The sequence below is a fragment of the Anopheles merus genome, chromosome 2L, assembly GCF_017562075.2.
Source record: "Anopheles merus strain MAF chromosome 2L, AmerM5.1, whole genome shotgun sequence".
Lineage (NCBI taxonomy): Eukaryota > Metazoa > Arthropoda > Insecta > Diptera > Culicidae > Anopheles > Anopheles merus.
Window position 1 is genome coordinate 6,302,474 of NC_054083.1, and position 25,979 is coordinate 6,328,452.

Below are 25,979 nucleotides of genomic sequence, written 5' to 3' on the forward strand. Positions count from 1 at the left end.
CATCATGTGTAGTGATCTCCAAGAATAGCCAAAATGAGGAACATACAATAAGGTTATTGCGAATATTCCTATGTTTTAAGAAGTATTATCAATTAGCCTGATTTTCGTAAGCTGTGATTACATAAATTGACATCTGTGTGTCTTCTAAACTACTATCTGAGTACTTAAGTCTTCGACATTATATGTCACGTTTCGTTCCTGATCTAGAAAAGGTGAATGTACAATTACAAGATCGGAATTGAATCGGCAGCTGTTTCAGGATAAATAAAAGTTCAGTATCATTTCCGAGACCGGAATGAATTCTTTATCGGTTCATAGACTGGTATGGGCTGAGTATAACTCCTAAACTGGTATGGCCGTCATGAGCGCGTCGATCGTTACACCAAATAGAATAAAAATAAAAAAGGATGATGTTCGAAATAAAAAAAAAGGAAAATAATCTTATTTTTCGGTTCTATAACTGCTAAATTTAAACGCATTTGTTGAACAGTGGAAATTATATGTGGTCAAAGAAAGAAACACTTTGACAGCACATGTCAAACGTGACACAAGCAGTCAAACCGAATTAAAACACACACACCTACGCACACATATCCCTTGCTCACTTCACGAAAATCGTTCGCTGTTTTCCGACTCGCTTCGCATAAACAGTGATAATTACATAACTCCAAGTATGTAGTATTAGAAAATCTCCAGATATTCAGTTATCGTCATTTTTGCAGTAAACTGAAGCTATAATTATTTATTTTGCAGAATGGCTGGTGGTGGTGATGAAAGCAAACTTACCGGACTCTCCCGTATCTTCAATGGCGAAACCATGCGGGGCCGCGCTAATGTAAATATCGTTCGTCTGCAGCCAAAGTTATTCCGGCTTTATTGTTGAAAACAGCAAGTGTAACGTCCTTTTCTTTTTCATTTATTTTCTAATCAGGTTGCGAAGGCCACCTACGCATCGATTGGGTTGTTGATCTTGTACTTCTCACTGAAGCCTAGCAAGAAGTAATGGCAGGACGCCGGAAGAGTTCATGCTACGCTACATAGGATTACTTCGTGAAGTGTGCTCGTAAGGAAATACATTATGCAACAGTCGAGCAAACCTTAGAATCTGGCGTTTCAGTGCTTCTTTTGCATGGTGCCGAACTTTCGGATGCGAATCAGACTAGAAAAATGAGAAACGTTTCTTTGCATCTCCACATTGTTGTTTAAAGCGTTAGATTATGGAGATCTAGCTTACGAATAATATCTTTTGCTTTGTTCAAAGTATGGCCCTGCGTACTACTATCTGCCATTTGATGCAATTTTTCCAAATACTGATCAATATTGTCGATTGTGGCTCCCGAGTATTCGCTGGCAAGAGGTAAACCCTGCAGTGCATTAGCCAGTGCGGCACGTAACTTTTTTAGATAATTCTCTAAAACAACATTCTGTGCTTCCAGGCTACTTCTTTCGCCATCTAGCTTTTGAATGCCATTTTCCATATTTTCGACGTGCTTCTCGAGAACCGAATTCTGCTGTTCATAATCTATATTTGATTTGCGCAGCGTGCGTAACTCCGAGTCGATGATTTTGTTGTGATCAAGAAAGTCCTCCGTAAAAATGGGTATATCGTAATCGCCTTGGCGAGCCACTTTTTGTTCTACCTTGCCATTAACATATGGAATAGACGATATGACTACTTTTGGCCCCGTCACCTCTTTTCTTGCTACTTGCGACTCGTTCTGTAACGCTTTAGCTTTCGCTTCATTGTTCAGTTTGTACTCTGAAATTTCCTTATTGTACCGTTCTTTATCAACCTCTGCGGCTTCTAGATACGGTTTCTTTCTCTCTTCCGACAATTTGGACCATTCTTCGGCCATTATTTTCGTTACCTCGATGGGCGTCAAATTGGGGTGTTTCTGGCGCACTCCTTCGCGGTGCTCGTTCATGTACCGAACGTATCCTGCAATATGTTCAACCGTGTTGACAATTAAATGTAAGCAAGCTAGAACACAGATTTAACAAGCTCACCAGTAAGCGGATGTTTCGGCGCATTTGCATCCTTCGGAGCTTTTTGCCTTTTTTTCTTCGTAGTCTTCGGTGCCGACTGTTTACCCTTTGTTCCACTGCTGGATGGTGACGCGTTGCTCGTTTCAGGGGCTTTTCCTTCATTTTTACCTGCATCCGTTGGTTTCAATTCCCGCTTCGAATCATCGGGATTGGCTACTTCTGACTTTTTATCTAATCTTTCCAATTTTTCCTTTTCCATTGAAAGTGAAACTGTTGATAAAATTGGTAAACCTTTTCCCTGCTGTTTTGTTTGTATGCACACAAACTTAGATAACAAACACAAGCACATTTTTCACGAGTACGTGCTTGATGCGTTCCCCGTACAACAAGGCGAGAGGTTTGACGTTCGAATATCGCTGCATTTCGCTTATTTTGTCGGCCCTTCCTTTACTCGCCTAGGGTACCACTGTACTGTACCAGTTTTCGGCAGTGTACCTATTTTCGGCAGGGTTGCTAATAACGTGAAATTCTGCACAAACGCGGTAGAAATTTTCACAAAACACAATTTTGTAGTGAAAGTGTACTTATTTGTTATTCACATACGAAGTTTCACACCATTTCATTGCGTATTTTTTAAAATATCAAATAAATTGTTCTTTTTTTCGGCAGATTTGCTGTCAGCCAATAGTTCGGCAGGTTTTGTGATTAAGAGAACCAGAACAGTAAAACATTGGAAAAGCGGTGTATAATAAAGATTTTACGCTTATTTAATTTATTCTATCTTGTTCAGAATTTTAAAATCACGATAAATAAGTTATGTTTCACTTTTAATACTGCCGGAAATAGGTACACAGTAAATGTTCATTTTTGACAGCTCAATGTTGTGGGCTGCTGCCGAAACTCGGAACAATAACACACCTGGGATTTGGCTTAATATTCCTTTTAAACTTGATCAGAACACTACAAAGCGTATGTCGACATATAATATGAACTTTCTTGTACCAAATATCACCAATTTTACGACATAAAATGCACTAACTTAAGAGAAAAATAAATATTTGTAAGCCAGTTCGCACCCTACGCTATAACCATCGAACTGTCAATGGCTGCTCTGTTTAAACGTCGCATCAAAATGGCTGTCAAAACGGGCCAAAATAAGCAACATTTAATTAATAACTTATGTGCTTTTTAACACCAATCTTAGAAAAGTAAGAGTGTTAAGTTACTTTAAATATTTTTTTGTATATATTTACATTGATAAAAACATTTTCTGACCCGTATTCGCGCTGCCGAAAATAGGAACACAGCCTGCCGAAAATAGGAGCAAAATCAATGTTGGCATTTTCACGAATATTTATGAAAAAGGGCTATGAACTGGCAAATAAAAAATAGTGTAACATACTATGATAGTTTATCAACCAGAATAACATCACTTTCATGAAAAATAATAAAAAAACGTTTTCGTGTGAGCAATTTTTGTGAAACTGCTGCACGAGCCTGCCGAAAACGGTACAGTTACCCTAAATACATTATCCTTGCCCAGTATTGTTATGTCAAGTCGTGAAATGTCAATTTGCTCTGAAGCACATCACCTGAACCCTCTAAAACCCTCACAACGCCTTTCAAAATCACTCGCCAGCGAGGGAAAATCACACCGATTTGGAGCGTTGGCTAGGAGCGTTGCCTACCTCGTGAAAACCGGGTTTTGCCTAGCGTGTGCCTAGCGGGTGGGTGACAATTTAAGGTGCCTAGTGAGCTACGTTTTGTAGTTTGAATGCCATATGTTTAGCATCTGTCAAACTCGTTGCATCACTCAGCAAAAAAATAAAAAAATAAAGGAAATTCAGACGAAAGTTCTTTAAAACCATTTGCGTTCAATACTAAACAAACGGTACTACTGTAGTGTACTTTATATTGTAGTTTACCTTCTCATCAGTGGAGTGCGTTTCAATCGTCATCAAGAGCTGCTGTTATCTGTTTATCAAACCGGTTGCCTTGCTACACAAAAGGTTCCGGCATTTTTGCGCGTTTGATTGAATTAAATTAGCAACAATTTGCTCCGCTGTAGAACCATGTTCCGTGCCTGTTACCTAAATTTATTAGAGCATTAACACCGTGTACTAGTGTCAGCGCTCCCTTTCTAGTTACGGTCCGTCGCAATCAATTCGCAGCAGCTCGATGGCTTTGAAACTGCTCCCAAACAGTACGCTGGCGCTGCGAAAGTTCAATAAATACTTAAGAAGAAATGTGAAAGATCAATCAGCAAGCATATTACGCCTTTGGGCAACGCAATGTGAGTTCGTGTTTGCACAGCAATTGCGAAGAAGCCAACAGATATTTGCCCATTATGCCAAAATTTGGGAGGAACGCGCGCTTCGCGAATTGCTGAAACGCTTCCGAGGTCAGGTAAGCATCCGGCGCTGCCGCATTGAGGGAGGGTTTTAGTTTATGTAACAGGACGTCCACGGATCTATCGCCAGGAACCCAACGAAATCAACAAGATAACGAAATATCAGTCCTCAATGCTTTATTCGTGCGCAAGGTATCAGCAGCGTGGAATGTATGAGGGGTGGGGGTTTATTTTTAGCAAATCCCAAACTAAACACGATTTCTAATGCACAGAAAACATCAGCACCCGTAACACAAACACCCCAAATGCATGTTTAATCATCTCACTGACGTACATCTTTCTACGACGCTTTCGGCTTTTAGGTGCAACGACATGCCAAAGGGTTCGTACTCTCGTCCGCAGCACTGCTAACGTTTGATTGGGAACGTGAAAGAATCGAACTTGAGTCGGTGCAGGAGCACATGGACGACTTCCAATTCCTGGAGCGTTTGCAATTGGAAACAATCTACTGCAAACAGTGTCGGAAACGAAAGCAGATCGATTGCCGGGTAGAAGGTGTCAACTATTGTTGCTGTCCCAAGAATGTCACCGAAATGTTGTCCGCTGAGCAAAACGTCTACACCGTCTGGGAACCGTACATTGAACAGAAACGTATGATCACTTGGCGTCAGGAGATCAAGCCAGGACTATTTGCTTACAAAGGTACATACGATGGACGAACAGCCGGTTTTTTGTGTTAACTATTATAATTGCTTTCTCTTTTTTCACCGTAGTTTACGTTGAGTATCCTGACGTGACGGCAGAAGATTTTCTACATGTCCAAATAGATGTCGAGTATCGGAAAAAGTGGGACAATACTGCTGTCAATTTGGAAGTGATAGACGAAGATACGGCCAAAGGATCCAACAGTCACATCATCTATTGGGAGGCCTTATGGCCGGTACGTATAGTAAAATCTTTGTTTTTAGGCGACCGGAAACTGTATAAACATTTCGTTTCATTTTGAACAGAAACTATTTGCCAATCGCGATTACGTGTACAACAGGCGCTTTTTTATCGATCGCAGTCGGCGTGTAATAATGATTGTGAATAAAAGCGTGGAGCACCCCAAGTGTCCCGCCAAACCGCACACCCAGCGTGTTCATGAGTACTGGAGCTATATGGTGATCAAACCAACGACTGCCTTTAACAAGCCAGGAGTCTCGTTCGTACTGACATACTTCGATAATCCAGGACTTTCAATACCGAAGTACATTACCACCTGGGTGGCTAAGAAGCAGATGCCCGATTTCCTGCGGCAACTTCACCAAGCGACGGTGAACTATGCAAAAGCCAAGAAGCAGAATGAGACGCGGATTATCGAGTTTTGGGACAAGCATAAGGATCCGGGTTTCGAATATCCGCCAGACACACTGCTCGGATACAGTGCGGAGGATTTCACGGAAGCGCAAAAGCAGGAAGAAGAATCTAGTCTACAACAAGGTACGTGTTTGCACACACAATTCACTTTCATGCTTCGTCATATCACGAATAATGCGTTATGCAGTGAGGGCTTTCAGCAGTCTCTAATTGACTTTGCTGGTATTAAATGTATGTATGTTCGTTTTTCTCTCTTTCTCTTCTCTGGCAATATGCGGGCGTTCATTTTCATGATTACATTTGGCTACACATTCATGCCCAAATGGGGCTGGCTGCGGACACACCGCTTCGTTAATGTTGTACGTATGTTCCATTGAAATCCATCCACATGCACTGCTAACACCGTCCCTTGCCGCCACAGTGGTAGAGAAAAAGTTGAAATTTTGGCGCTACATATTATTTAAAATTAAGTAGGTGGTTCCAAAATAGTATATATATAAGAAATAGTAAGACAAAGTGTGGCAATGTCCCAACAATATGAGGTAACTAGTAGAACCATTTTTTAAAGTAGAATTGATATTGTAACAACAGTTACAGCATTACAGCAAGTTTAGTAAGCAAACCAGAAGGTTTACAAAATGTATGTACTTATTTATTATAGCTTTTTTTGTTGTATATTAGATTTCCCCACAGTATCTTGCCAGTAGTTGGGACAGCGAAGGAAAAATTTAAACGGAATTATCTTACCAGAAACTGAAGATTTGTTTCTCCCTTCTTATTCAATGAGGCAGGTGCCCTTTTGTGTAGCTCACTGTAAGCTTTCAAATTTCTAATGCTTTTTACCACCCTGATTATTTCGGTTATTTATTCCATTTCAAGTCAGGGATTTCATGGAATAACTCCTTAACTGATGCTATCAAATTAACAGAATTGCTTGAATAACGAATTTTGCCACATTCTTGAGTAGTGTATGATGCCACCAAAAGCCAATGAATTTGATTTTGTTTTTTTTTTTTTTGAACATCTAGGAAAGTTGCTAGAATAACTAGAAAAAGTTACAATCAATCCTTTTTTGTAGGATTGTTAAGTTAATGCTACCATTACATTTATTTTAATGCTTTTGTGTTGGTTTTCGTTGAAAAAATAACTTTTTGTTGTTGCTGTTGAACTAACTCTTTTCATCGGCCAAAATACCTCAATACGCCTTTTAGATCAATTGTTTTCTTTCAGCATTTTGTTTTATAATAACTAAACACAAACTTAACAAATTTCCTTTCATATTTCTACAGTCAATGAAATCCATGTCGAAACAAATTCTGCATCTCATCAGCCACTAGCTTCTACAACCTCTATGTCCAATGTAGAGTCGACGCAGCTTAATGGAAAGGCCAGTTCACCCAGTGCGGCGGCGACAGATTCGTGTGAAAGTATAGTGGAAGAATGCCCACCGGTGAAGAAAACATCCTGGTGGAGCTACTTATATTCTTATATCTATTTCGTTTGACCCGGTTCCTACGCTCAACGCGCGATTTCACGCGGTCTGCTAATTTGTTAGGGGAAAACAATTGCTCTCCGGGCAGTGTTGGTACTGAGTAAGGTTTGTATGACGTGTCCTATGCTACTTCGTGGATAGTGAGGTATGGGTTTTCTTTGCATTCTAAGGACCAAAACCATGGCTAAAGCTATGTAGGCAACCAAAGTCGAGTTAAAGACGTATTTAGCGGATGCTTACCCCATGCTAATCAATTACTCAAATCGCGGCGTAATAATAGTAAGGCTCAAAAATACCTCAAAATTGCCAGTTACAATACATTCATAACACAAAAACTGATTACATTAAGAAGAACAGTTGAGTTCCGTTCGGCAACTGTACGCAACCGATGCAGCAAACACTTCAACGGATTGTTCTCTATCATCCTCAATTTGGCCTCTTTGCCATGAATGTAGGCAATCGTGCTATTCCTTTTTAATTGTATTTGGCTTGGTTTACCAGCGTTGCAGACATTAAAAGACGTGCAATCTTTTTATTTTTTTTAATGAGGTTTTTGGGCAGTGTCTGTAATTGTAAATATCGCATGTGTTATTGATAGTCACAAAGTAGTGTGAAAATTACCTTTTGTCTTTAATAGTGTTAAAGTACTAGGGAATTACGTACCTTGGAGTGAAACGTTCTGTTTGTTAAAGTTTAAAATAGTAAAACCAATACAAATTAAAATTCAATTTTAGTTCCTCTACTTTCTTTTCGATTTCCGAAAAAAAAGTTTCTGATGTTTGTGAAACATTTTGATTCAACAAACCGAGCCGTTCGATTGCAATTTAATTTCGGACGTTCGGAATTAGCAATCAGAATTAAAATCAAATACATAACAAAGAAAGAAATGTTACATTATCTCAGAATAGTGTTTTATTTCCTAAATGACATTTTATTCAAAATGCATTGTAATATTTGCTATTTCTATTCTGTGTGGTAATTCATAACAGTTAAATGTGAAGGACACGTACATATTGTTAAATAGAAACGATAGTTGTGTGTTCATAATTTATTATAAAGCTAAAGTCTTCCATTCATATTCAATTGACAGTGTGTGCTGTACAAGAGAAGTCACAGGGTTAAAAAAGCATTGAGAAATCTATTATTGATTTGTGTTACAGATTTACTGCCATTTTGCTACATTTTCGCACTACTGTAACACCTAAGAACATTGTCTTCATTTACGTTTCATTTTTTACTTCAATTACAATTCTGCCACATAAATATAGATATAAACGAAGTATAAATACATGGATCATTATTCATGTAGACAAACTCCATACTGATAAAAATTAACACGGACAGTACGATAAGTATTATCGTTTTCAAAAAAATGTCAAACATTTGAAGGCAATAGCATTCGTTTGAACGTGTAAGGTCGTGTTATGGTAAGGTGTCGTGGAGAATCTTCTAGTATCATTTGTGCTTGGCTATTACTGTTCTAAGTAACGATCGTTTACACGATGATACCCTATCATCATAACGCGTTCAGATCGATCCATGCGTCATCTACTCAAACAGGCATCGTGCGTTATCAGCGAATTCATTGTCGCTAAGCAACAACGCAGCAACCGATTTCGGGTGCCCAAATCGTCATACCCTGTGACAAGGTGCGTGTACAGGTAATGGGACAACAATGCTATCGATGCAATACGAGCTTAGTGACGAAGAACCCACAGGCCGCAAGTTTATGGCCCCTGGCAGTAGTGTCCGGGCATACGGTGCAGTGTTAAACCGTTCCTTCAAAAGAGTAATCAGTCATCTCCCGGTGCGATAAGTTTGGTTACCTTTTTTTCTACCCTTTTTGCGACGGCAAATCCCGGCTGTTGCTTTGTGTACTGATAATGAGCTTGTGTGGTGTATGGAAATTCGGGGGCCCGTCTTGTACATATGGTAGACGCCGCATCAGCGTGGAACGATCAGTTCAACACGGGAAGTGAAACACGGCGCAAGTGTGTCTGAAACAAGTGACCTACGGCGGAGAAACAAACCAACCGGTAGCAGCTTGCCATTTACCATTTGTGTGTGCGTAGATCAAACAACGTGTAAATCAAGTGTCGTGCACGCAGATCGTATTGTGCCAGTGAAACGATTAAAGTGTGCATAATGTTGCGTCAAGTGAGCAAGTCTGATTTGTTGACCAAGCAGTTCGACAAACTGCTGGTACCACTCTTCTCAACACAATCTCCCACGCCAGCATCAGGACTTCGTCAAAGTTCATCGTCTGCACGGACGGTGCCTATGAACAATCATCACTCATTGTTGACTGGTCGCAACAAGTATGGACTCGGTAAGTGTTTTAATACGTGTGTAAAATGGTATTTAAAATGGCATAAGAATTTGGAAAATAAGGAAAAGAAAGAACAACAATCACTATTCACCTTACTGGAACCGGTTTAGCAGGAGGATTGTTGTTGTTGTTTGATTGGGTTGTATGATTTTTGGTAAGAGTCATAATAAAACTAGTATGCCAAGTAGAAGAGTTCTTCCAATATATGACAACAAATTGTACGTTACATGGAATATCAGTGTTACTTCATGATTTAGAAAATAACGTGTCCTTTCCTTGGTCGATTGATTGTTGCCACGATCTTGAATAATTCCTTCACCTCTGTAACGCTGCATCTGCCCAGGCAGTCAGTGACAATCTGGAATCGCATCGGGGAAGGGGGAGGGGGGGCATTGGATCGAAATCGCCTACTGGGAGTAAACACATGTCTCGCCTTTCATAAACATCCTTCACTAATCTGGCAAGGCTGACATTGTCTGGGCCCATTATCATGGAAGTATTTATAGCAAAGGACCCCTGCGAACTGATTTTCGCACGGCTCCTTATCAATACTGTTCGCACTGCTGTGTTGATAAAACATTAAAAAACACTGCCCTGAACCTTCTGTTTTTGCCTACCATTGTTCTACTGAAAACCGGTTGTCTATCGCTTGGCCCATGCTTTTGGTCGGTCATAAGCAAGGTTCTTGAAAGAGAACAGGTCGAAGCGCTTAGAGTAAATTGACAGAAAGCCATGGGAAAATTTTGACAGTTAAAGTGAACATTGTTTATGTTTAGCGATGGACGTTGCTATGGAGTGAATGAGAGTTTTGTTCAGCATTTTACATTCAATTCCTGATAGAATATTTGAAGAATTAGAATCCAATTAGAATATTACATGACTGATACAATCCAAGGATCTCATTTATCATTCGTAGCCGGGTTATAAAAAAATGACGGTATGCATATTGTACCAGCGTGTGTCGATTGGATGTTTCATTTTACTCTCAGTGTTCAATTGAAAGTAAAAAGGACTTCTTTAACCCAGTTGAACATGTTAAACATTTCGTTTTTCCAGCAGGACCGTTGCAAACGGTAGTGGTTTGTGGTCACGGAATGGCAAACAATGAAAAAGGTTATCAATGTTTCTGAATACAGAGTAGACTGCAATTACTTCTCCTTTATCGTCCAGAAGTGATTGACCGCAAGAAATTTAACCAATATAACCTTCCTAATAGTAAATTCGTCCACTTTTGCGCGTTAACTATTAGCCGTTTGTTTGTAAACGCGAGCGAGCTGAAAATGGCAACCTAGCAACGGGCTTTGCATCGACCTGTTCTCCTTAAAAGATCTTGGTCATAAGCCTCCTTCGATCATGACGTACGCCTCTACGTTGGTTGTTTTGGAAGCTAAAAAGCAATCGTTCAAGATGAAAATTTGATTTGCTGCGCGTGGCAACGACGTCGGTGCCGGAAGCGTGTACCTTTTGCGATAGCGTAATGTTTTTTGTTAACTAGTGTAATATTTCTTTTTAAAAAAAGGCTAATAAAAGCATACCGACCTGGGGATGAGACCTTTCCGTTACAGAGGTTTTGCGGTTCATCTGGCGAGACGTGATACCGAAAACGGAATGACGTCAGTAGTTGGCAGTAAAATATGGAAAGCAAAAGGCTGTTCGCACTCGCACAGGGAATAATTAATTGCGATTAAAACGGATCGCCACAAAAGGGCGGCTGGACTATTTATTCTACGATTTGATAGAGAAGGAACTAGAGTTTAGTAATAAAATACGCAATAGCAGTTGTACCAGATTGCTTATCACTCGTGATAGTTGCGAACCAGTTACTGAGCTGTTTACTGAAAATGATTTCAAAGGTATTCGGTAATCTTATTTTTTTTACAATTAAACTTACATGAACCACTTTTTAAAATACATATTATTATTGATTTTGCGGACTTTTGCTTGGTTGGCACATAAATGCAACTAGCTGGACTATCTGTAACCTATTCAATCATTCATCATCATCATCAATGGCAGCTAGTCAGTCCTATGTTGGAGAGGCTCAATTGATTAACATACTGTGTGCTTTCGACCTGTGCAATTATGTGTTCAAGAAAGCTGGAAAAAATCTGATATTTTATTTTATTGTAGCTTAATTTTGCGGCGACATATTAATAATAAAAATAATATGCAATTTATTTTAACTCTTACATAGTCAGCAAGGGCCCCGCATGACGTAGTTTGGAGACCCCTGCCTTAGGGGAAGAAATTGCTTATCTGCTGTTTTGAGCTTGTTTAGGAGATGCTCGCAGCTTTTGATTGTAAGACTCTCAAATTCGCGCGTTTTTACATGTATTTTTGTTTAACATTTAATATGCTGTAATCGAAGTAGCAGCTCATGGTTGCTCATGTAAAGCCGACATGATCGCATACATCATCGTTTAATCGTTAGACGTGTTATCTTAAACAACGCCTGAAAAGATGCGGGACCACCTTCCCACAGTAAGAACCCGATTGACTAATATCTGGTGGAGTTAATAATTAATCTAAAAAGGCTCATTTAATCTCATATTTTAATCATGGTGTCGACTGTTGGAAAATAAAATGTCCTTTCATGAGGTATCAAATGATTTATATTTTGTTGAGTATATTATATCATCAAACACAATATTTTACGTTCACTTTCACTCGACGATCACTAGAAGGACATATATAAATATTTAGTAAATACTAATTCTAACATAACATTTTTATAATCGACCGAACAATCCTTGCCTTGTTCTGCCTGTCTGCTGCTAATACTTTCTAGAAGATCGTCTTGTTGAATGGACCGCTAAACTTTTATTTCAAGGAAACTCCTGATCCTAAGCGTAGCGAAAAATTGTTTGAAATTTTCATTCATTTCATTTTACATGGTATAAAATAGACACAGAAAGCTAGCACGCTTTCATTTGATTTTGTTTTTGTTTTTTTTTTCGTTTTATACTCTCTCATCTTGTACCTCAATTGTGGTTTGCTTTTAGACTATTTATAGTCGACAAACTCACAATATTAAGAAAGTGGTACCCATCTTTTGTTAGCAATGTCATAAATAGCCGCGGTTCAGAGCATGTGTTGCGCGAACCAGTGCTGCAAAATGTCACTATCAATGTCATAAAAACATATGACTGAAACAAACTCCATATCAGCGTCACGTACTCAATTGTGATAATCAGAGGTGATACTCAGAACGATTGCTGTGACTAATACATGCTCATGACATGTTTGCGACCATCGCTTGGTCAGTCACTACATCACGACTTTTTTTTTGCTGTGATCAATTTTGCAAAATGTCACTGACATAGTCACGACAAATTCTGGCTGAAACAAAATCATCTCAGCGTCACGAGCTCTACTGCGAAGATCAGAGATGAGCCTCAAACAGTTGGTGCGACCATCGCATGCTTGGTGACATTGTGTGTAACCAACTCGTGTTCAATCACTTGGTCGCGACATTTTCAGTCGGTGATCATCGCGATGGACACGGGAGATATGCTTTGCGTGCGAGTGGTTCCAAGAAACAAAATGAGCATGTTTTCTCGCTCTGTTTGACCCGACAGATAATCAAAACAGATAGAGGGAGAAAGCATGCCCATTTTGCTGTTAGAGCCCACGCGCCAAGTGTATTTCAAGAATGTCGCGATTATCGCCGACAACAATGTCGTGACCAAGTGAGTGATCAAAAGTTGGGTGCTAAACTAAATGTCACCAAGCATGTGATTGATCCACCAACTGTTTGAGTATAGTCACTGATCATCTCAGTTGTGTACGTGATCTGATTTGAGCTTCGTTTCAGTCATGAGTGTTGATGATTGAAACAGAGGCATTTGGCAGCACTGTTCACAGCCAGAAAAAAAAAATCATGATAATGCGTGCGCCGGCATTAAGCTAAGCTTGTCAGTCAGAGTATCGCGTTGGACTCAAAAATTCACATGTCGTGTTCAGCATGTCATGACGCACTTTTATTGACTATCAGCAATGAGCATCATGCTACCACGGATATGTTCATTGTTTTCGTTGGTGAAAATCTCGTGATACTCATGACATTTTGCAGCACTGGCGCGAACGCATGTGCAAAATTTACCAATGATCGTATCGTTTCGTTCCGTGTATGCACAGGGAAAACTCTAACTAACACACACTGTTGCCATGGTTTTACGCAAATATTGTTGTATGTGCATGCACGACGATCATCGCACGAGAGATCTCACTGTCCCTCGAAGGCGAACACTTCACTGTCCATCATTATAATCTTATCAATTAGTGAATTGATTTGTCCTTGGTTTCATAAGTGAAGTGTCTCGTGCTGTTGGCGCTTGCTGTTACACCATTCACTCTGCAAATTCCGGATCGCACAGAAGGGGTTTGCAATAGCGAGCGAATAGTGTTTGCACTTTTTATTATTGTAATTGTGTTGTTATACTTGGAGCTCTGTTTGAAACGGGGGTTTTTATTTCTGTGATCGATCGTGAGAGTAAGTTCGATTTATCACCGTCGCTCTAAGAGCGTTGCAATTTTTGGATTTCTTGCAACCGTTGAATCGTTTACTTATCTTAACAAATAAACAATTTCTCCTGTTTAATTTTCCGCGCTTCCTTCATTTTAGCAAATATCAACGAAATGGCAAAGAACGGATACGGTCACGCAGCTACGGCGCTGAAAGCCCAACCAAAATCCCAAGCTGTGTTCGATCGCGAGGACAAGTTCGGAGCGCACAACTACCATCCACTGCCGGTGGCACTGGCCCGGGGAGAAGGTGTGTACGTTTGGGACGTCGAAGGCAAGCGGTACTACGACTTCCTGAGCGCATACTCTGCCGTCAACCAGGGCCACTGTCATCCAAAGATCGTGCAAGCCTTAACGGAACAGGCACAAGTGTTGACTCTTACCTCCAGGTAAGCATTCGATTGCACTTTCACTGTGCTTTGGGCGTACTTCATGCTCTACAATGCACTCGTTTCCTTCCTTGCAGAGCTTTCTACTCGAACGTGCTTGGCGAGTATGAACAGTTTGTGACCAATCTGTTCGGGTACGACAAGGTGCTGCCGATGAATACGGGCGTCGAGGGAGGCGAGACGGCCTGCAAACTGGCCCGCAAGTGGGGCTATAAGGTGAAACAGATTCCCGAAAACAAGGCCAAAATCATCTTCGCCGAGGGCAACTTCTGGGGCCGCACGCTGGCCGCCGTGTCGTCATCGAATGATCCTAGCAGCTACGCCGGGTTCGGACCGTTCATGCCTGGGTTCGAGCTGATACCGTACAATGACACAGCCGCTCTCGAGCAAGCCTTACAGGACCCGCACGTGTGTGCGTTTATGGTGGAGCCAATACAGGGCGAGGCGGGTGTAGTCGTGCCGGACGAAGGCTACCTGCGCAAGGTGCGCGAGCTTTGCTCCAAGTACAACGTGCTGTTTATTGCGGATGAGGTACAGACGGGCTTGGCCCGTACGGGACGCATGCTGGCCGTCGATCACGAGGACGTGAAGCCGGACATTCTCATCCTCGGCAAGGCTCTCTCCGGTGGCGTGTATCCCGTGTCGGCTGTTCTTGCCAACGATCCGGTAATGCTGTGCATTCAACCAGGCGAGCACGGCTCAACGTACGGAGGCAATCCGCTCGGTTGTAAGGTGGCCATCGCTGCGCTGCAAGTGTTGGTGGAGGAAAAACTTTCCGAAAACGCCGAACGTATGGGTCAGCTTTTGCGCAGCTCGTTGCGCGAGCTGCCCACGGACGTCGTGTCAATCGTACGTGGCAAGGGGCTGTTGAACGCGATCGTTATCAATCCTAACTTTGATGCGTGGGAAGTGTGTTTGCGGTTGAAGGAAAATGGATTGATTGCAAAACCTACGCATGGGGACATTATACGGTTCGCGCCACCTTTGACGATCAACCAGGAGCAGCTGGAGGATTGTTTGCACATTATCAAAACGACGATTATGTCGTTTGTGAAAAAGTAATCGTGCTTGGAAATAACAGGAGGATCGCGTCATGAAACATTTATATAGGTTCGTTTCATTGCTTTCATACACAACAAAGATAGAGCTCATATGATATTGTTTAGAGATGTAAGATAAGCCATAATAAAATTAAGTGTAAATGAAAATCAAACAACTCACAATCATTAATGTCTACACCTTCCTATCATGGAATCGTTCATTATTGTTTTGGGTAATGTGGAACGAGTTAATCGAAACATCTCCATAATGTACAGGAACACAATGTTTTAGATTCTCTATTTGTTGTCTCGAGTTTTGAAAGATATTTGTTTATTGTTCCATAAATTTAAAACATATAATATTAATGAAATTTAGCCAACCATTCCACCGAGTGGCGGATTAAGCAGTGGTTTCGAGGTGCCCCGACAATAGCAACCGATCTCCCACTCATAAGTTAATCTTCTTCTCAAACCTTCTCTGGTTTTAAAATTCCTCATACAGCTTCTCATTTGACACTTCAGAAAAGCTTAAAATCGTGTTAATCCACCGTAGTCATAATAATGGCATGGGTGAGAACTCGCACCTCCCAATGAATTAGCCTTTCGATTCACCACTCGGAGAGGCGTCACTTTGTGTTTGGTACAATGAAACGTTGGTTATATTCAGTTATTTCTATTTTACCACTCTTTTCAGATCGCGGTATGTAAGAAAAGTAAGTAAGTAACAGGATATTCAAAATTCATGGCATGAGAGGCTTGCAAAGAAGAATGTTAGATTTTAAGATAAGATTTTATGTACTGATTTAAAGAGGCTAATTAGATCAATTGGCTCAAAGTATCTATATAGAATAAAGGAAAAAAAAGGTATCGATTTTCGCACGAGATTATATGTAAGGGAAAACGGGAAAAATGAACATGTTAAGCAGTTTTATGAATATTTGTTTGAATTTTCCACTAAACACAATTTTTTTTTATATTTGTCTATGTCTCTACTTTTTATGTATGGATTAAAATTGACACAAGACCTCACCTATTCTTATTTTTTAAAAAACCTGTAAAATAAATGTTGATCTTTCACGAGATGCCCACAACAACAGCGCGTAAGTAATGACCAAAGCTTTTGCGCACGCGACGTGATATGTTTTCTCTTCCTAGCTTTTGATCCTGCAAATTGTTTCAAAGCTGTACTTTTAAAATTAAAACACTTTTTACACATTCCAAACGACATAATCAGATCTTTTCAAGCTATCTTTATAGACTATAAAAATACCATAACTTTAAAAATAAACCATATAAACTCTACACGCATCCCTGCGACATTACTGAAAGCTTATTTTAAAAGTGCTAAAATGGCATCATTTTGCTGCTAAATCATAATTTATATTTTTTGTTTATACATTTATAAAATTACATGTTGTTGAAACACTCCAAAGAATAGATTTTGGGTCAGTAAATTCACCTTTCCTGTAAAATAATACTTGAATAAAGGATTTTTCATGTTACCCCGTTTTCCGTTACTAACGTTTCTGTAAATTTGCCAAGTAGGCTGAGTAGCTGAATTAAGCAGATGGTGGTTTGCAATGTTCAATTAATTGTCCCGCGATTGAGAATCGATCTTGTAGAAAACGTGTCCAAACATTGCAAAACGTGGTGATTATTATGTTCTACTCTGCGAAGAATTGCGTAGAAACAAGATCCGTTCAAATATTCCCATTCAACCGACTATGAAACTGTCCATATTTGTGTTGTTCTCTGGCATCGTATACAGTGGCGGTCACCTAAAGTCGAACACCTCATATTTATCTGACTTTACGGCACCCTGGACAGTTCCATAGACCGTTAATCGGAAAACTTTCTTCATGCGTTTTTGAAGACACTCTTTAGCTATGTACATGCAAAAAATCAGTCCTTATCAGTTATCTTTTAAAATATCGGAACTCCGTTCATAAATGTGATAAAAGGTATTAAATTTAGGCGGTCCAATGAAAGTCGAACAGTCTTCATTTCATAGCACAAGGACCACGTAATTTGCCAATATTAGGTTATATGATGCTAAAATCATTTGATATCAGTTTTTAAAGGGCCAATCGACTATTTTGAGTGATCATCTGCGTATTATATAACCTGCCATTGAAGACTTAATTGCCTCAATGCCGTTGTTCATTAGTTTGATAGAATAATTGATGCTTCAAATTGGTTGACCATTTTTGTTCCTAGCTTGGTTATTGAGCATGTTTGAACATATTAATAACAAGAATCGTATCTTTCTCTAGCAAGGTATTGAATAAGGCTTAGTGCCATAAGCGCCCATGCATCCCCATATCTTTCTAGATACGCTAACAAGTTCAACGGCTTTGAGCATGAATATTCCATCTAGATTTTAACAGCCTGCGCGACATTTTATGCATCAAAACTATAGTTTTTCGCTTTATTGATGCATACATTCTAAATCAAAAATAAGATTTTAAGAATTCTTTGACTGTTTGCCTTAACCTTTGAACAAAATGTCACTCTCTTACAAGCGTAAAGCCTATCGTTTTAAATTTGTTACAACCGATAGCTCTGACGCGGTCTTCTACCATTCTATTTTGCTGTCTTATCCATTGATTATGTTCACGTTGTCTTAAGCTCGATGTCTTAAACATGAATTATTATTGTTTGTATCAATAAACCGCAAAAACGGATGCTTTGAAGACTTCTCCACATGGTTGTATCCAAATATTTCCTTAACATTCATATGTTTCTCGTCTATTATTTGTATGAATTAAGATATTATGTAGAAAAGCTGATAAAACTGTCTATATAACTCCATTCCTGATACTTTTACAAGATATAATAACTTTAAAATTATGAAAAAAAAAACAATAATACCCTCTTTAAAATTATTCTGATATTTAAATTGGTAGAGCGCATGACCTAGGTTATCTAAAACGCAGATTACCACCCAAACTAGTCGATTGACCTCTAATAACTGATATCAAATAATTTAAGAACCATATTGGTCTATATTGGCAAATTATGTGGTCATAGTGCTATGAAATGAGCACTGTCCGACTTTCAGTAGATCGCATAAATAGCATACCTTTTATCACATTTAAGAATGATGTTCCGAGATTTTAAAAGATATTGACCTGATTTTTTGCACGTGCATAGTTAAAGAATATCCTCAAAGACGTGTGAAGAAAGTTTTCCGATAAGCGGTCTATGGAACTGTCAAGGGTGCCGCAAAGTCAGATAAAAGGTAAAAATATGAGGTGTCTGACTTTAGATGACCGCTACTGTAAATATTGACCGTTGTTTGTTGGAGAAATTCTCTCGACAGTAACATCTGGAATGATTAAAGCTACAAATAAAAGATTTTTAAATTAAACTGTTGTGTTGACTTTGTGAATTAGTTATCCCATTATTGTGAATATTATTATAACAACGACAATATGTCAACAATCAAAAACCAACGAAATTAAAAAAAGGGTTAAAAAGGGTTAAAGGCACAAATAATACAAAAAAATAAATTGGTGAACATAACTGTTTTATCGAGGATTTTAAAAAGCACGTGGGCGCTTTAATTGAAGCGACTATTAGATCATCTTCGATCATGAACAATGAAGTAACAACACGCGATCTCTGATGCAAATTGCTTTTTCTCGTCATTAACACAATAGCATTGGACTGTTGTAGACTAGGAATGCTGGGACTGGGAATGCTGGGAGCCTAAGATCGTAGTTGTGTAGAACTTATTGATTGAGCACCAGCTTTTCCTTGCAATATATTTTGGTAAATTATCTCCGTCTTGCGTTCTAAAACTGCTTGCAATTCAAATTCAAAACAAACTTATGTGCTGTACCAGTGGCGGATTTAACGGTACGCGGACTGAGCGGCTGCGGGGGCCCCGTCTATTTAGGCGCCCCGTGGATGGTAATTCCAGCATATACAACAATGTGTACAGTAGTCTCATCGAGAACTTTTGTGCCCAATAGGGGCCCCATGGACGAAGAAACTACTTGGTGTTTGGTACATGGTGTCTAAAAATGATATCGAGGTAGCCCTTGCTTTTTCACTATATCGTTTCATAGACTTGAAAAAACGATCAAGTATAGGGTAAGTGTACCAATTATGGCTATAATATGTCATCAAGATACCGATTTTACGCCTGTAAAAATAAGTATTGGGTAAAATTACAAACTTCTTTATGTTTTTTATGTAGCCTACAATGTGCAGAACACGAGGGTATTTTTTTATTTTCACTCAGTGTTTATCAAAATACTAAAAAAAATTCAATTCAAAATTGCATCTTAAGGTACCAATTATGGCTATAGTGTTCCTAGCAATTCACCATAGCTGTACCAATTATGGCTGTATGCTCAAACTCGTGGATATTAACACCAAGAATTACTTTGTGACATTTTTTTAACTGAAATCAACTAATAATGAGTTGCACCAATATAAGTATGTAAGCACCATTAAATACGTAAAATTAACATTTTAAAATATCCGTTTTCTATCACTGGTTGTATTGATATCCACGCTCAATACGAAGCTATTATACGATACGTATAATGAGCACAAATTAGGGTGGTCTGTTTGAATTTGTTTAAATCAAGAATCGTAGCCATAGTTCAACTATCTTCTGACCAAGATACTTCTTGCCGATATTTCAGATATTTCACCTGTCAAATAGTTCAAATTTCGCTGTATATTTCACCTCATGTAGCCGCGCGGTGAAAAATTAAATATTTTTACTTGGCCAGTGCGAAAATCAGTGTCTTCTTGTTGGAATACACGAATTTTAAAGAAAAAATGTTACAAAGGAGAAGGCGATGTAGTGCACTCGAAAATGAAAGTCAAATGAATGTCGCCAAAAAATGTCGTTGAATCAAACGACATTTTTTGACATAACTGTAGAATGAAAGAGTGAAAACTGAATGCGAAGCATCAAATCGTGTCAAAGTAGCCAATTTCATGTCGAAGATCGTCACCGCTAACAACGCTGCTCATGAGTGGACAGGGTTGAACCACTAGGTTGACCAGAACAAAATCTATACGGTTTTCTAATGTTTGATCTAGAGGGCTATGAAATGAGTGAAAATGAGCGTCGCGGCGAACGTTCCCAGGAACGAACGAGTTCTCCGGTACGGCTGTTTATATTGCGAAAATAACAACGAGAAACCCGAGCTGTTCACTAGTAAACTACGCGCTACGACCAAAACGACAGTTGTCAACAAAGCATCCATAGCATACTGCGATATTTGGTACACCGAAGGTTAGTTGTACCAATTATCGACGTACAGAAAAAAGGCATATTTTCGATGAAATGTTGGTAGATTTTGATGTGTAGTCGTTGAATAACTAATATTTTGCAGCAAAATTATGATTTTGAGATAAAATTATGGCTAGATGCTTAAAAACCGCTAATATCCTACAGTGCTGCTCTTAGCAAAATGGTAAGAGATACCAAAAATCTTGGCAACACATTTTAAAAGGGTGATATTTAACAAGTGACGGAAGTGACCAGCATGGAACTAATCAAGCACAAATGTGTTAAAATGTTCATAATTGAAATGAAAAATCCTTGCGTGGCTTTAGTATGCAAATAGACTGTTTTAGAGCGAAAATAGCGTTCGTTATAGCCATAATTGGTGCTATAGCCACATTTGGTACACTTACCCTAATTCGTAATTCGTTGTAAGGCAGTGTGTTAGATCGTCATCAGGAAGTTTGTGATCTAGGCGTTACACTGGACTCTAGCTTAAATTTCCGTTTACACGTTGACAACACTGTTAACAAGGCATATAAGATGCTAGGTTTTATCTTTCGACAATTCCGATAATGTAGTCATGGGCCGGTCTGGTGGTACAGTCGTCAACTCGTACGATTTAACAACATGCCCGTCATGAGTTCAAGCCCCGAATAGACCGTGTTCCCATACGTAGGACTGACTATCTTGCTATGGTAACAATAAGTCACTGAAAGCCAAGGTCCTTTCACTAGCGGTTAGAGGCAGGCCTTGACCGGCAATGGTTGATGTGCCAATGAAGAAGAAGTCATGTCTTAAGTCTTATGTCGTTGTTTACTTGTCTTGTGCGCACGGGGGTGAAGTACTGCTCAGTACTTTTGTTCCCGAATTGCACTACCATGATTAACACAATAGAGGCAATTGAACGGAAGTTTACAAGACTTGCTTTAAAATGCGACCAATTCAGAGGACTCACAACCATGCCAAGTTATCGCTCACGTTACCTTCTGCCTGGCCTACAGACGCTCGAGCACCGTTTTAAGGTAAACAAATGTGCATTGGTTCTTCATCTACGTGCCTTCGGGACCTCTTTGCTCTCGTAACTTGCTTGTTGATGAGAGCAGGCGTACTTTATATGGAATACAATGAGCCATTACCATTACTATCATGATAAGGCAATTCAATACATGGTCTTATGACTTTGATTTTAATTTATTAACGAGTTAACGACCAACGCAATTAAAGAGTATTTTTTATTAATTTCACCGAACACCGGATTAAGGCAGATGTTGATCTCGAGAATCCCCCCTCCCCCCCGCCAGCAAATCATTACGGTGAGTTTGATTCAAAGCCAATTGTAATATCCCCCCCCCCCACCAACAGGGGGCCTCAACTCCTTTTATCGCTTAGGGCCCCCAACACCCTAAATCCGCCACTGTGCTGTACAATGGCAGATGATTTAGGTGAATAATTTCCATATACGATAGCCAATAGATAGTAGTAGCGCAAAATAAAAACCGCCAAAGCGCTCCCACCGTCATCGTCATCAACGTGTTGACGATGATAACGATTTACGATCCAATTCTCGATCGATCTACGAAGAACAACTCGAACCAGGAAAGTGATAAATGATCAAACATGTTATACACGATGTTCTTGCTATGGTCAGCTGCCGCCACGCTAAATCAAAAAGAACAAATGTACAAAGAGTGTAGGTATCAGGTATCAAATCGAAAATATTCGCATCTAAACCGTCAATCCGGTTGCTGAAACTTCTAGTACGCGATACGAACGAAACTCTTGTATATAGTGCCTGATTGGTTGTTACGTTAGAAAGTAGAAAAGCAATTAAATTAAATTCCCGCAATAAAACCGTGTACACCGGATGGATTTCCAGCCAGCAACTTGACCGTGCGGCGATCGATTCCTTTTAAAATATGCCTTTAGTTTATGTCATTATTTAAGTTTAAGTTACAGCCAGCATGAACTCCCTAACTACCATGACCATCATCATGTACAGTAGCATGATCACGGTGATCATGTCGCAAACTACATTTGTTTTCTGTTTTCGGTAATTTTGTTTGAACTTTACGTCGTTGGCGTTGGGGAAATACTGCAACATTGGGAAAATCGCAATGTGTATTCCAATCGACCAGATCCTCCAAACATTACAATTTGACCTACCATAACGAAGGGTCGAATGAAAGCAACAACAGCAGTGGATGTTCAGCTTTTTTTTCGAATAAACTTTATATTCATGCTCAGGAAATTCCAACCGTCCAAACAGGTTAAGCTTTGAGCATTTCTTTTTTTTCATCTTTCATGCTACTCGCGAAACCTACACATGACAAAAATAACCCACACCAGACCAACCCACATCGTACGACGACGCGGCCCAAACACAGATGATTCAGATGAAACGTGCAGTGTATGCGTGATGGGATGCTATGATGATCTTCTGGCACACGATCTTACTAAACCATGTATAACAAAAAATAAAATCTGGTAAAATGTACAATCTTTGAATTGATAAGTTACTAGACAGTAGGGGAGAAAAAAGGGAAGTTAATGACTGATCATGCCTTTCGTAACAGCCGATTGTGTTTAACGTGATCAGTGAATGCATTGGATTGTTTTAATATTTTGTATGATTAATGGAGCTGTATTTACAAGCAAAATTGCACAGTTTTTACAATCAGATTGAACGATCATTGATCATCATTGATGAAAGTTCATATGCAGATCACTGCAGCATCATTTTCACGGTTACATTCCACGAACTTAACATTCCGTCCATTGATGAACGTAAACCGTCAAGGCGCCGATCGCCGGCTTCAGGTCACGTTGAATCCGAAAGGCACGTTAGTTATCGCGTGGCGAGTGATCTGTACAGGTGCATCATCATCCGCACCATCCGCACTGCCGTGACTGTCCCCTCGATTCGCTCGGCAGTGAAATGAAGCCGCACTATATGCTACTGTTGGCGGTTTTGGTAGGATTCCATGGTGAGTAAAACGAGTAGTGGGTTTGGCATTGGGTTTTGTGTTTGGTAAAACAGTATTACATTACGCGCGTGTTGTATTTCGACAGCATCCAGCAGCAGTGGGCAGAGCAGCAACGGTGCGGCAGCGGTAGATGATCCCGATCTGGATGACATGGAGTACGAGCGCGATAACGACGGCGATTCGCTCATCCCCAAACCGGTCGTGGTGCGGTCGGACCTAGGCGATCCCGTACCGACCGTACAGATCCCGAACAAGGCCGGCGAGTTTGTCACGATGACGCGCATGGATGTGCAAGAGTGCAAGAGCAATGCCAGCTATTACGAGGCCACCAAGTACGTGCAGTGCTATCTGTACCGGGCGAACGATACGGAAGATCGTCACGAGTTCCACTTTAATGGGTTGAGTTCGATCGTTGCCGCCGGTTACAAGCGCACCCTGCCCACAGCCATCCTGGTGCACGGGTGGCTCGGCAGTTCGGAATCCGTCGTGATTGACCCGCTCGCCAAAGCGCTGCTGGCCGAGGAAAACAAGAACGTAATTGCCGTGGATTGGGAGCAGGGTGCCAGCACGCTGCTCTACCCGATCGCCCGCTACCGTGTGCCGAAGGTGGCCAACCTGGTGGCGGCACTGATCGACAATCTAGTGGCCGGGCTCGGCCAGGACATCAACCAGATCGGCATCATCGGACACAGCCTGGGGGCGCACATTGCGGGAATTGCGGCGAAACGGGTACGATCGGGTAAGATCGGTTACATCGTCGGGCTCGATCCCGCCTCGCCACTGTTTCGGCTGAAGAAACCGGACGAGCGGCTGTCTGCCGACGATGCACAGTACGTGGAGATTATACACACGAACGGCAAAGCGTTGGGCTTCTTCAGCAACATTGGCCAGGCCGACTACTATCCTAACGGCGGCGTTCGACAGCCGGGCTGCGGATTCAGCCTTACTTGCAGCCATCAACGCGCGGTGGACTTTTTCAAGGAATCGCTAAAGATAAGCAACTATTACGCCCGGCGCTGCGATGGCATCGCGAACCTTGGGCCGACCTGTTCCAAAGATCGGACGGTGCTGGGCGGAATGATCTGGAAGTCATCGAAACCGGCAGGCGTGTATTACATCTCGACCGCTCCGAACGAGCCATTCCTTCGCAGCGGAACGGTGGAATTGCGACGAAGCGCCTCCTGGATCCTTCTGCTGCTTTCACTCGCCTCGACGTACATAGGGAACGCTTAATCGAAGCTAAAACACGACATATACCAAAAAAACACACAACCCATCTGAGTGATGTACGTCGAATGTTTTTCAATCGTGGCCGACACTCATATGACCAAAGTGGAAATACCAACGAACGGAGAAGATTACGCCGAGTGGGGAATGTTTACGTGCCCTTTGCATGGGGTACGTTGAGATTATTTCATCGAAATACGTTAAACTAGCCCATGGTGTTGCGCTGGTTGTTGTAGTACACGGCATAGTCACTGCTAAACGGGACTGGATTTTAAAGAGAAGACATATGGCACGGAACATGATTTTCAAAGAAATTAATTCGGAATTCATCGTAATGTTTCACTTAATCGGTCATCATGCAAAGCGGTTCATGATCTCGATGTTGTAATTGTGATCGAAAATAATACAATTCTACAAAACAAACCTATTATGAAATTGGTAGGTAGAGAGGATAAATATTTATAAATATTTAAATATAGAATATTTTAATTGCTGGGGTTTGTATAACCACCGAGCAGTGGTTCTCAACCTCTGTGGCGCAAATAGACATGATTCGCAGAAAATGCAGTTTTTATAAAGACAAGCTGATTGCAATATTGTACGGTAATTGACTTTTACTTTTTCCTAAGGTGTGAATTTTGAAGAGTTATTTGAAAAATAAATGCTATAAAGTACTCTTACTAATTCTGCTCACTAATTGAACTTCAATTACATGCATACTATTGAAACAAAAACACACACACGTTCTTGGGGAAGAACAGTTGAAACCGGCTTGAGGAAACACTAAATGCCCAGGGCAGGCAAAATTCGATAAACACTTCGTAACGGTACAGTAATCCATAACAATAACATTAAAGTATGAGAAAAGCAAAAGTAGGAACTAAATGTACGAAATCTATTAATTATTTTGAATTTAAATAAAACTACTACCGATCATGGCAGATCAGAATCGTCCGGACCCTTTGTACAAATCTATTCGTCTGCTCATTTCATGATCATGAATGTACCCCTGCACAAGGTAAGGTCTCTCCAACACTTTCAGTAA

At 40.4% G+C, this 25,979-nt stretch overlaps 5 protein-coding genes across 11 annotated transcripts; 4 read left to right on the forward strand and 1 right to left on the reverse strand.

Annotated features, from left to right (window-relative positions):
- Window positions 1-558: 558 nt before the first annotated feature.
- LOC121594113 (ATP synthase membrane subunit K, mitochondrial-like) lies at window positions 559-1,101 on the forward strand. The gene is made up of 3 exons (XM_041917076.1): window positions 559-671; window positions 754-835; window positions 932-1,101. Exons 2-3 carry the CDS (start codon window positions 755-757, stop codon window positions 1,001-1,003), a joined length of 153 nt encoding a protein of 50 aa, XP_041773010.1. The 5' UTR covers window positions 559-671; window position 754; the 3' UTR covers window positions 1,004-1,101.
- Window positions 1,102-1,202: 101 nt separating this feature from the next.
- Window positions 1,203-2,524, reverse strand: LOC121594112 (high mobility group protein 20A). The gene is made up of 2 exons (XM_041917074.1): window positions 2,008-2,524; window positions 1,203-1,939 (listed from the first exon to the last, which is right to left on the reverse strand). Exons 1-2 carry the CDS (start codon window positions 2,333-2,335, stop codon window positions 1,203-1,205), a joined length of 1,065 nt encoding a protein of 354 aa, XP_041773008.1. The 5' UTR covers window positions 2,336-2,524.
- Window positions 2,525-3,759: 1,235 nt separating this feature from the next.
- LOC121591780 (stAR-related lipid transfer protein 7, mitochondrial) lies at window positions 3,760-7,915 on the forward strand. Of its 6 annotated transcripts, XM_041912713.1 has the most exons (7): window positions 3,760-4,392; window positions 4,699-5,038; window positions 5,110-5,276; window positions 5,347-5,818; window positions 6,117-6,237; window positions 6,377-6,508; window positions 6,985-7,073. In XM_041912713.1, the coding sequence occupies exons 1-5, from the start codon at window positions 4,165-4,167 to the stop codon at window positions 6,167-6,169; spliced, it is 1,260 nt and encodes a 419-aa protein (XP_041768647.1). In that variant the 5' UTR covers window positions 3,760-4,164; the 3' UTR covers window positions 6,170-6,237; window positions 6,377-6,508; window positions 6,985-7,073. The 6 variants fall into 6 exon arrangements, with proteins under 6 accessions (XP_041768647.1, XP_041768649.1, XP_041768646.1 ...); XM_041912715.1 differs by lacking the exon at window positions 6,377-6,508 and having other exon boundaries at window positions 6,117-6,118; window positions 6,985-7,129; XM_041912712.1 differs by lacking the exon at window positions 6,377-6,508 and having other exon boundaries at window positions 6,117-6,165; window positions 6,985-7,086.
- A 984-nt stretch (window positions 7,916-8,899) lies between these two features.
- LOC121591779 (ornithine aminotransferase, mitochondrial) lies at window positions 8,900-15,637 on the forward strand. Of its 2 annotated transcripts, none has more exons than XM_041912709.1 (3): window positions 8,900-9,516; window positions 14,141-14,429; window positions 14,507-15,637. In XM_041912709.1, the coding sequence occupies exons 1-3, from the start codon at window positions 9,333-9,335 to the stop codon at window positions 15,489-15,491; spliced, it is 1,458 nt and encodes a 485-aa protein (XP_041768643.1). In that variant the 5' UTR covers window positions 8,900-9,332; the 3' UTR covers window positions 15,492-15,637. The 2 variants fall into 2 exon arrangements, with proteins under 2 accessions (XP_041768643.1, XP_041768644.1); XM_041912710.1 differs by lacking the exon at window positions 8,900-9,516 and adding an exon at window positions 13,751-14,008.
- Window positions 15,638-23,553: 7,916 nt separating this feature from the next.
- Window positions 23,554-25,899, forward strand: LOC121591781 (phospholipase A1-like). Its single transcript, XM_041912718.1, has 2 exons — window positions 23,554-23,707; window positions 23,793-25,899. Exons 1-2 carry the CDS (start codon window positions 23,659-23,661, stop codon window positions 24,938-24,940), a joined length of 1,197 nt encoding a protein of 398 aa, XP_041768652.1. The 5' UTR covers window positions 23,554-23,658; the 3' UTR covers window positions 24,941-25,899.
- Window positions 25,900-25,979: the final 80 nt, after the last annotated feature.

Excerpts from the sequence above, each read along its gene's own strand:
- LOC121591779 (XM_041912709.1), top strand. The coding sequence starts at position 9,333 with ATGTTGCGTCAAGTGAGCAAGTCTGATTTGTTGACCAAGCAGTTCGAC. Across the intron at positions 9,517-14,140 it reads TCGCAACAAGTATGGACTCG|CAAATATCAACGAAATGGCA; the intron begins GTAAGTGTTTTA and ends CCTTCATTTTAG. Across the intron at positions 14,430-14,506 it reads GTGTTGACTCTTACCTCCAG|AGCTTTCTACTCGAACGTGC; the intron begins GTAAGCATTCGA and ends CCTTCCTTGCAG.
- LOC121594112 (XM_041917074.1), bottom strand. The coding sequence starts at position 2,335 with ATGTGCTTGTGTTTGTTATCTAAGTTTGTGTGCATACAAACAAAACAG. Across the intron at positions 1,940-2,007 it reads GCCGAAACATCCGCTTACTG|GATACGTTCGGTACATGAAC; the intron begins GTGAGCTTGTTA and ends AACATATTGCAG.
- LOC121591780 (XM_041912711.1), top strand. The coding sequence starts at position 4,165 with ATGGCTTTGAAACTGCTCCCAAACAGTACGCTGGCGCTGCGAAAGTTC. Across the intron at positions 4,393-4,698 it reads TGAAACGCTTCCGAGGTCAG|GTGCAACGACATGCCAAAGG; the intron begins GTAAGCATCCGG and ends TTCGGCTTTTAG. Across the intron at positions 5,819-6,984 it reads AGAATCTAGTCTACAACAAG|TCAATGAAATCCATGTCGAA; the intron begins GTACGTGTTTGC and ends ATATTTCTACAG.
- LOC121591781 (XM_041912718.1), top strand. The coding sequence starts at position 23,659 with ATGAAGCCGCACTATATGCTACTGTTGGCGGTTTTGGTAGGATTCCAT. Across the intron at positions 23,708-23,792 it reads GGTTTTGGTAGGATTCCATG|CATCCAGCAGCAGTGGGCAG; the intron begins GTGAGTAAAACG and ends GTATTTCGACAG.
- LOC121594113 (XM_041917076.1), top strand. The coding sequence starts at position 755 with ATGGCTGGTGGTGGTGATGAAAGCAAACTTACCGGACTCTCCCGTATC. Across the intron at positions 836-931 it reads CCATGCGGGGCCGCGCTAAT|GTTGCGAAGGCCACCTACGC; the intron begins GTAAATATCGTT and ends TTTTCTAATCAG.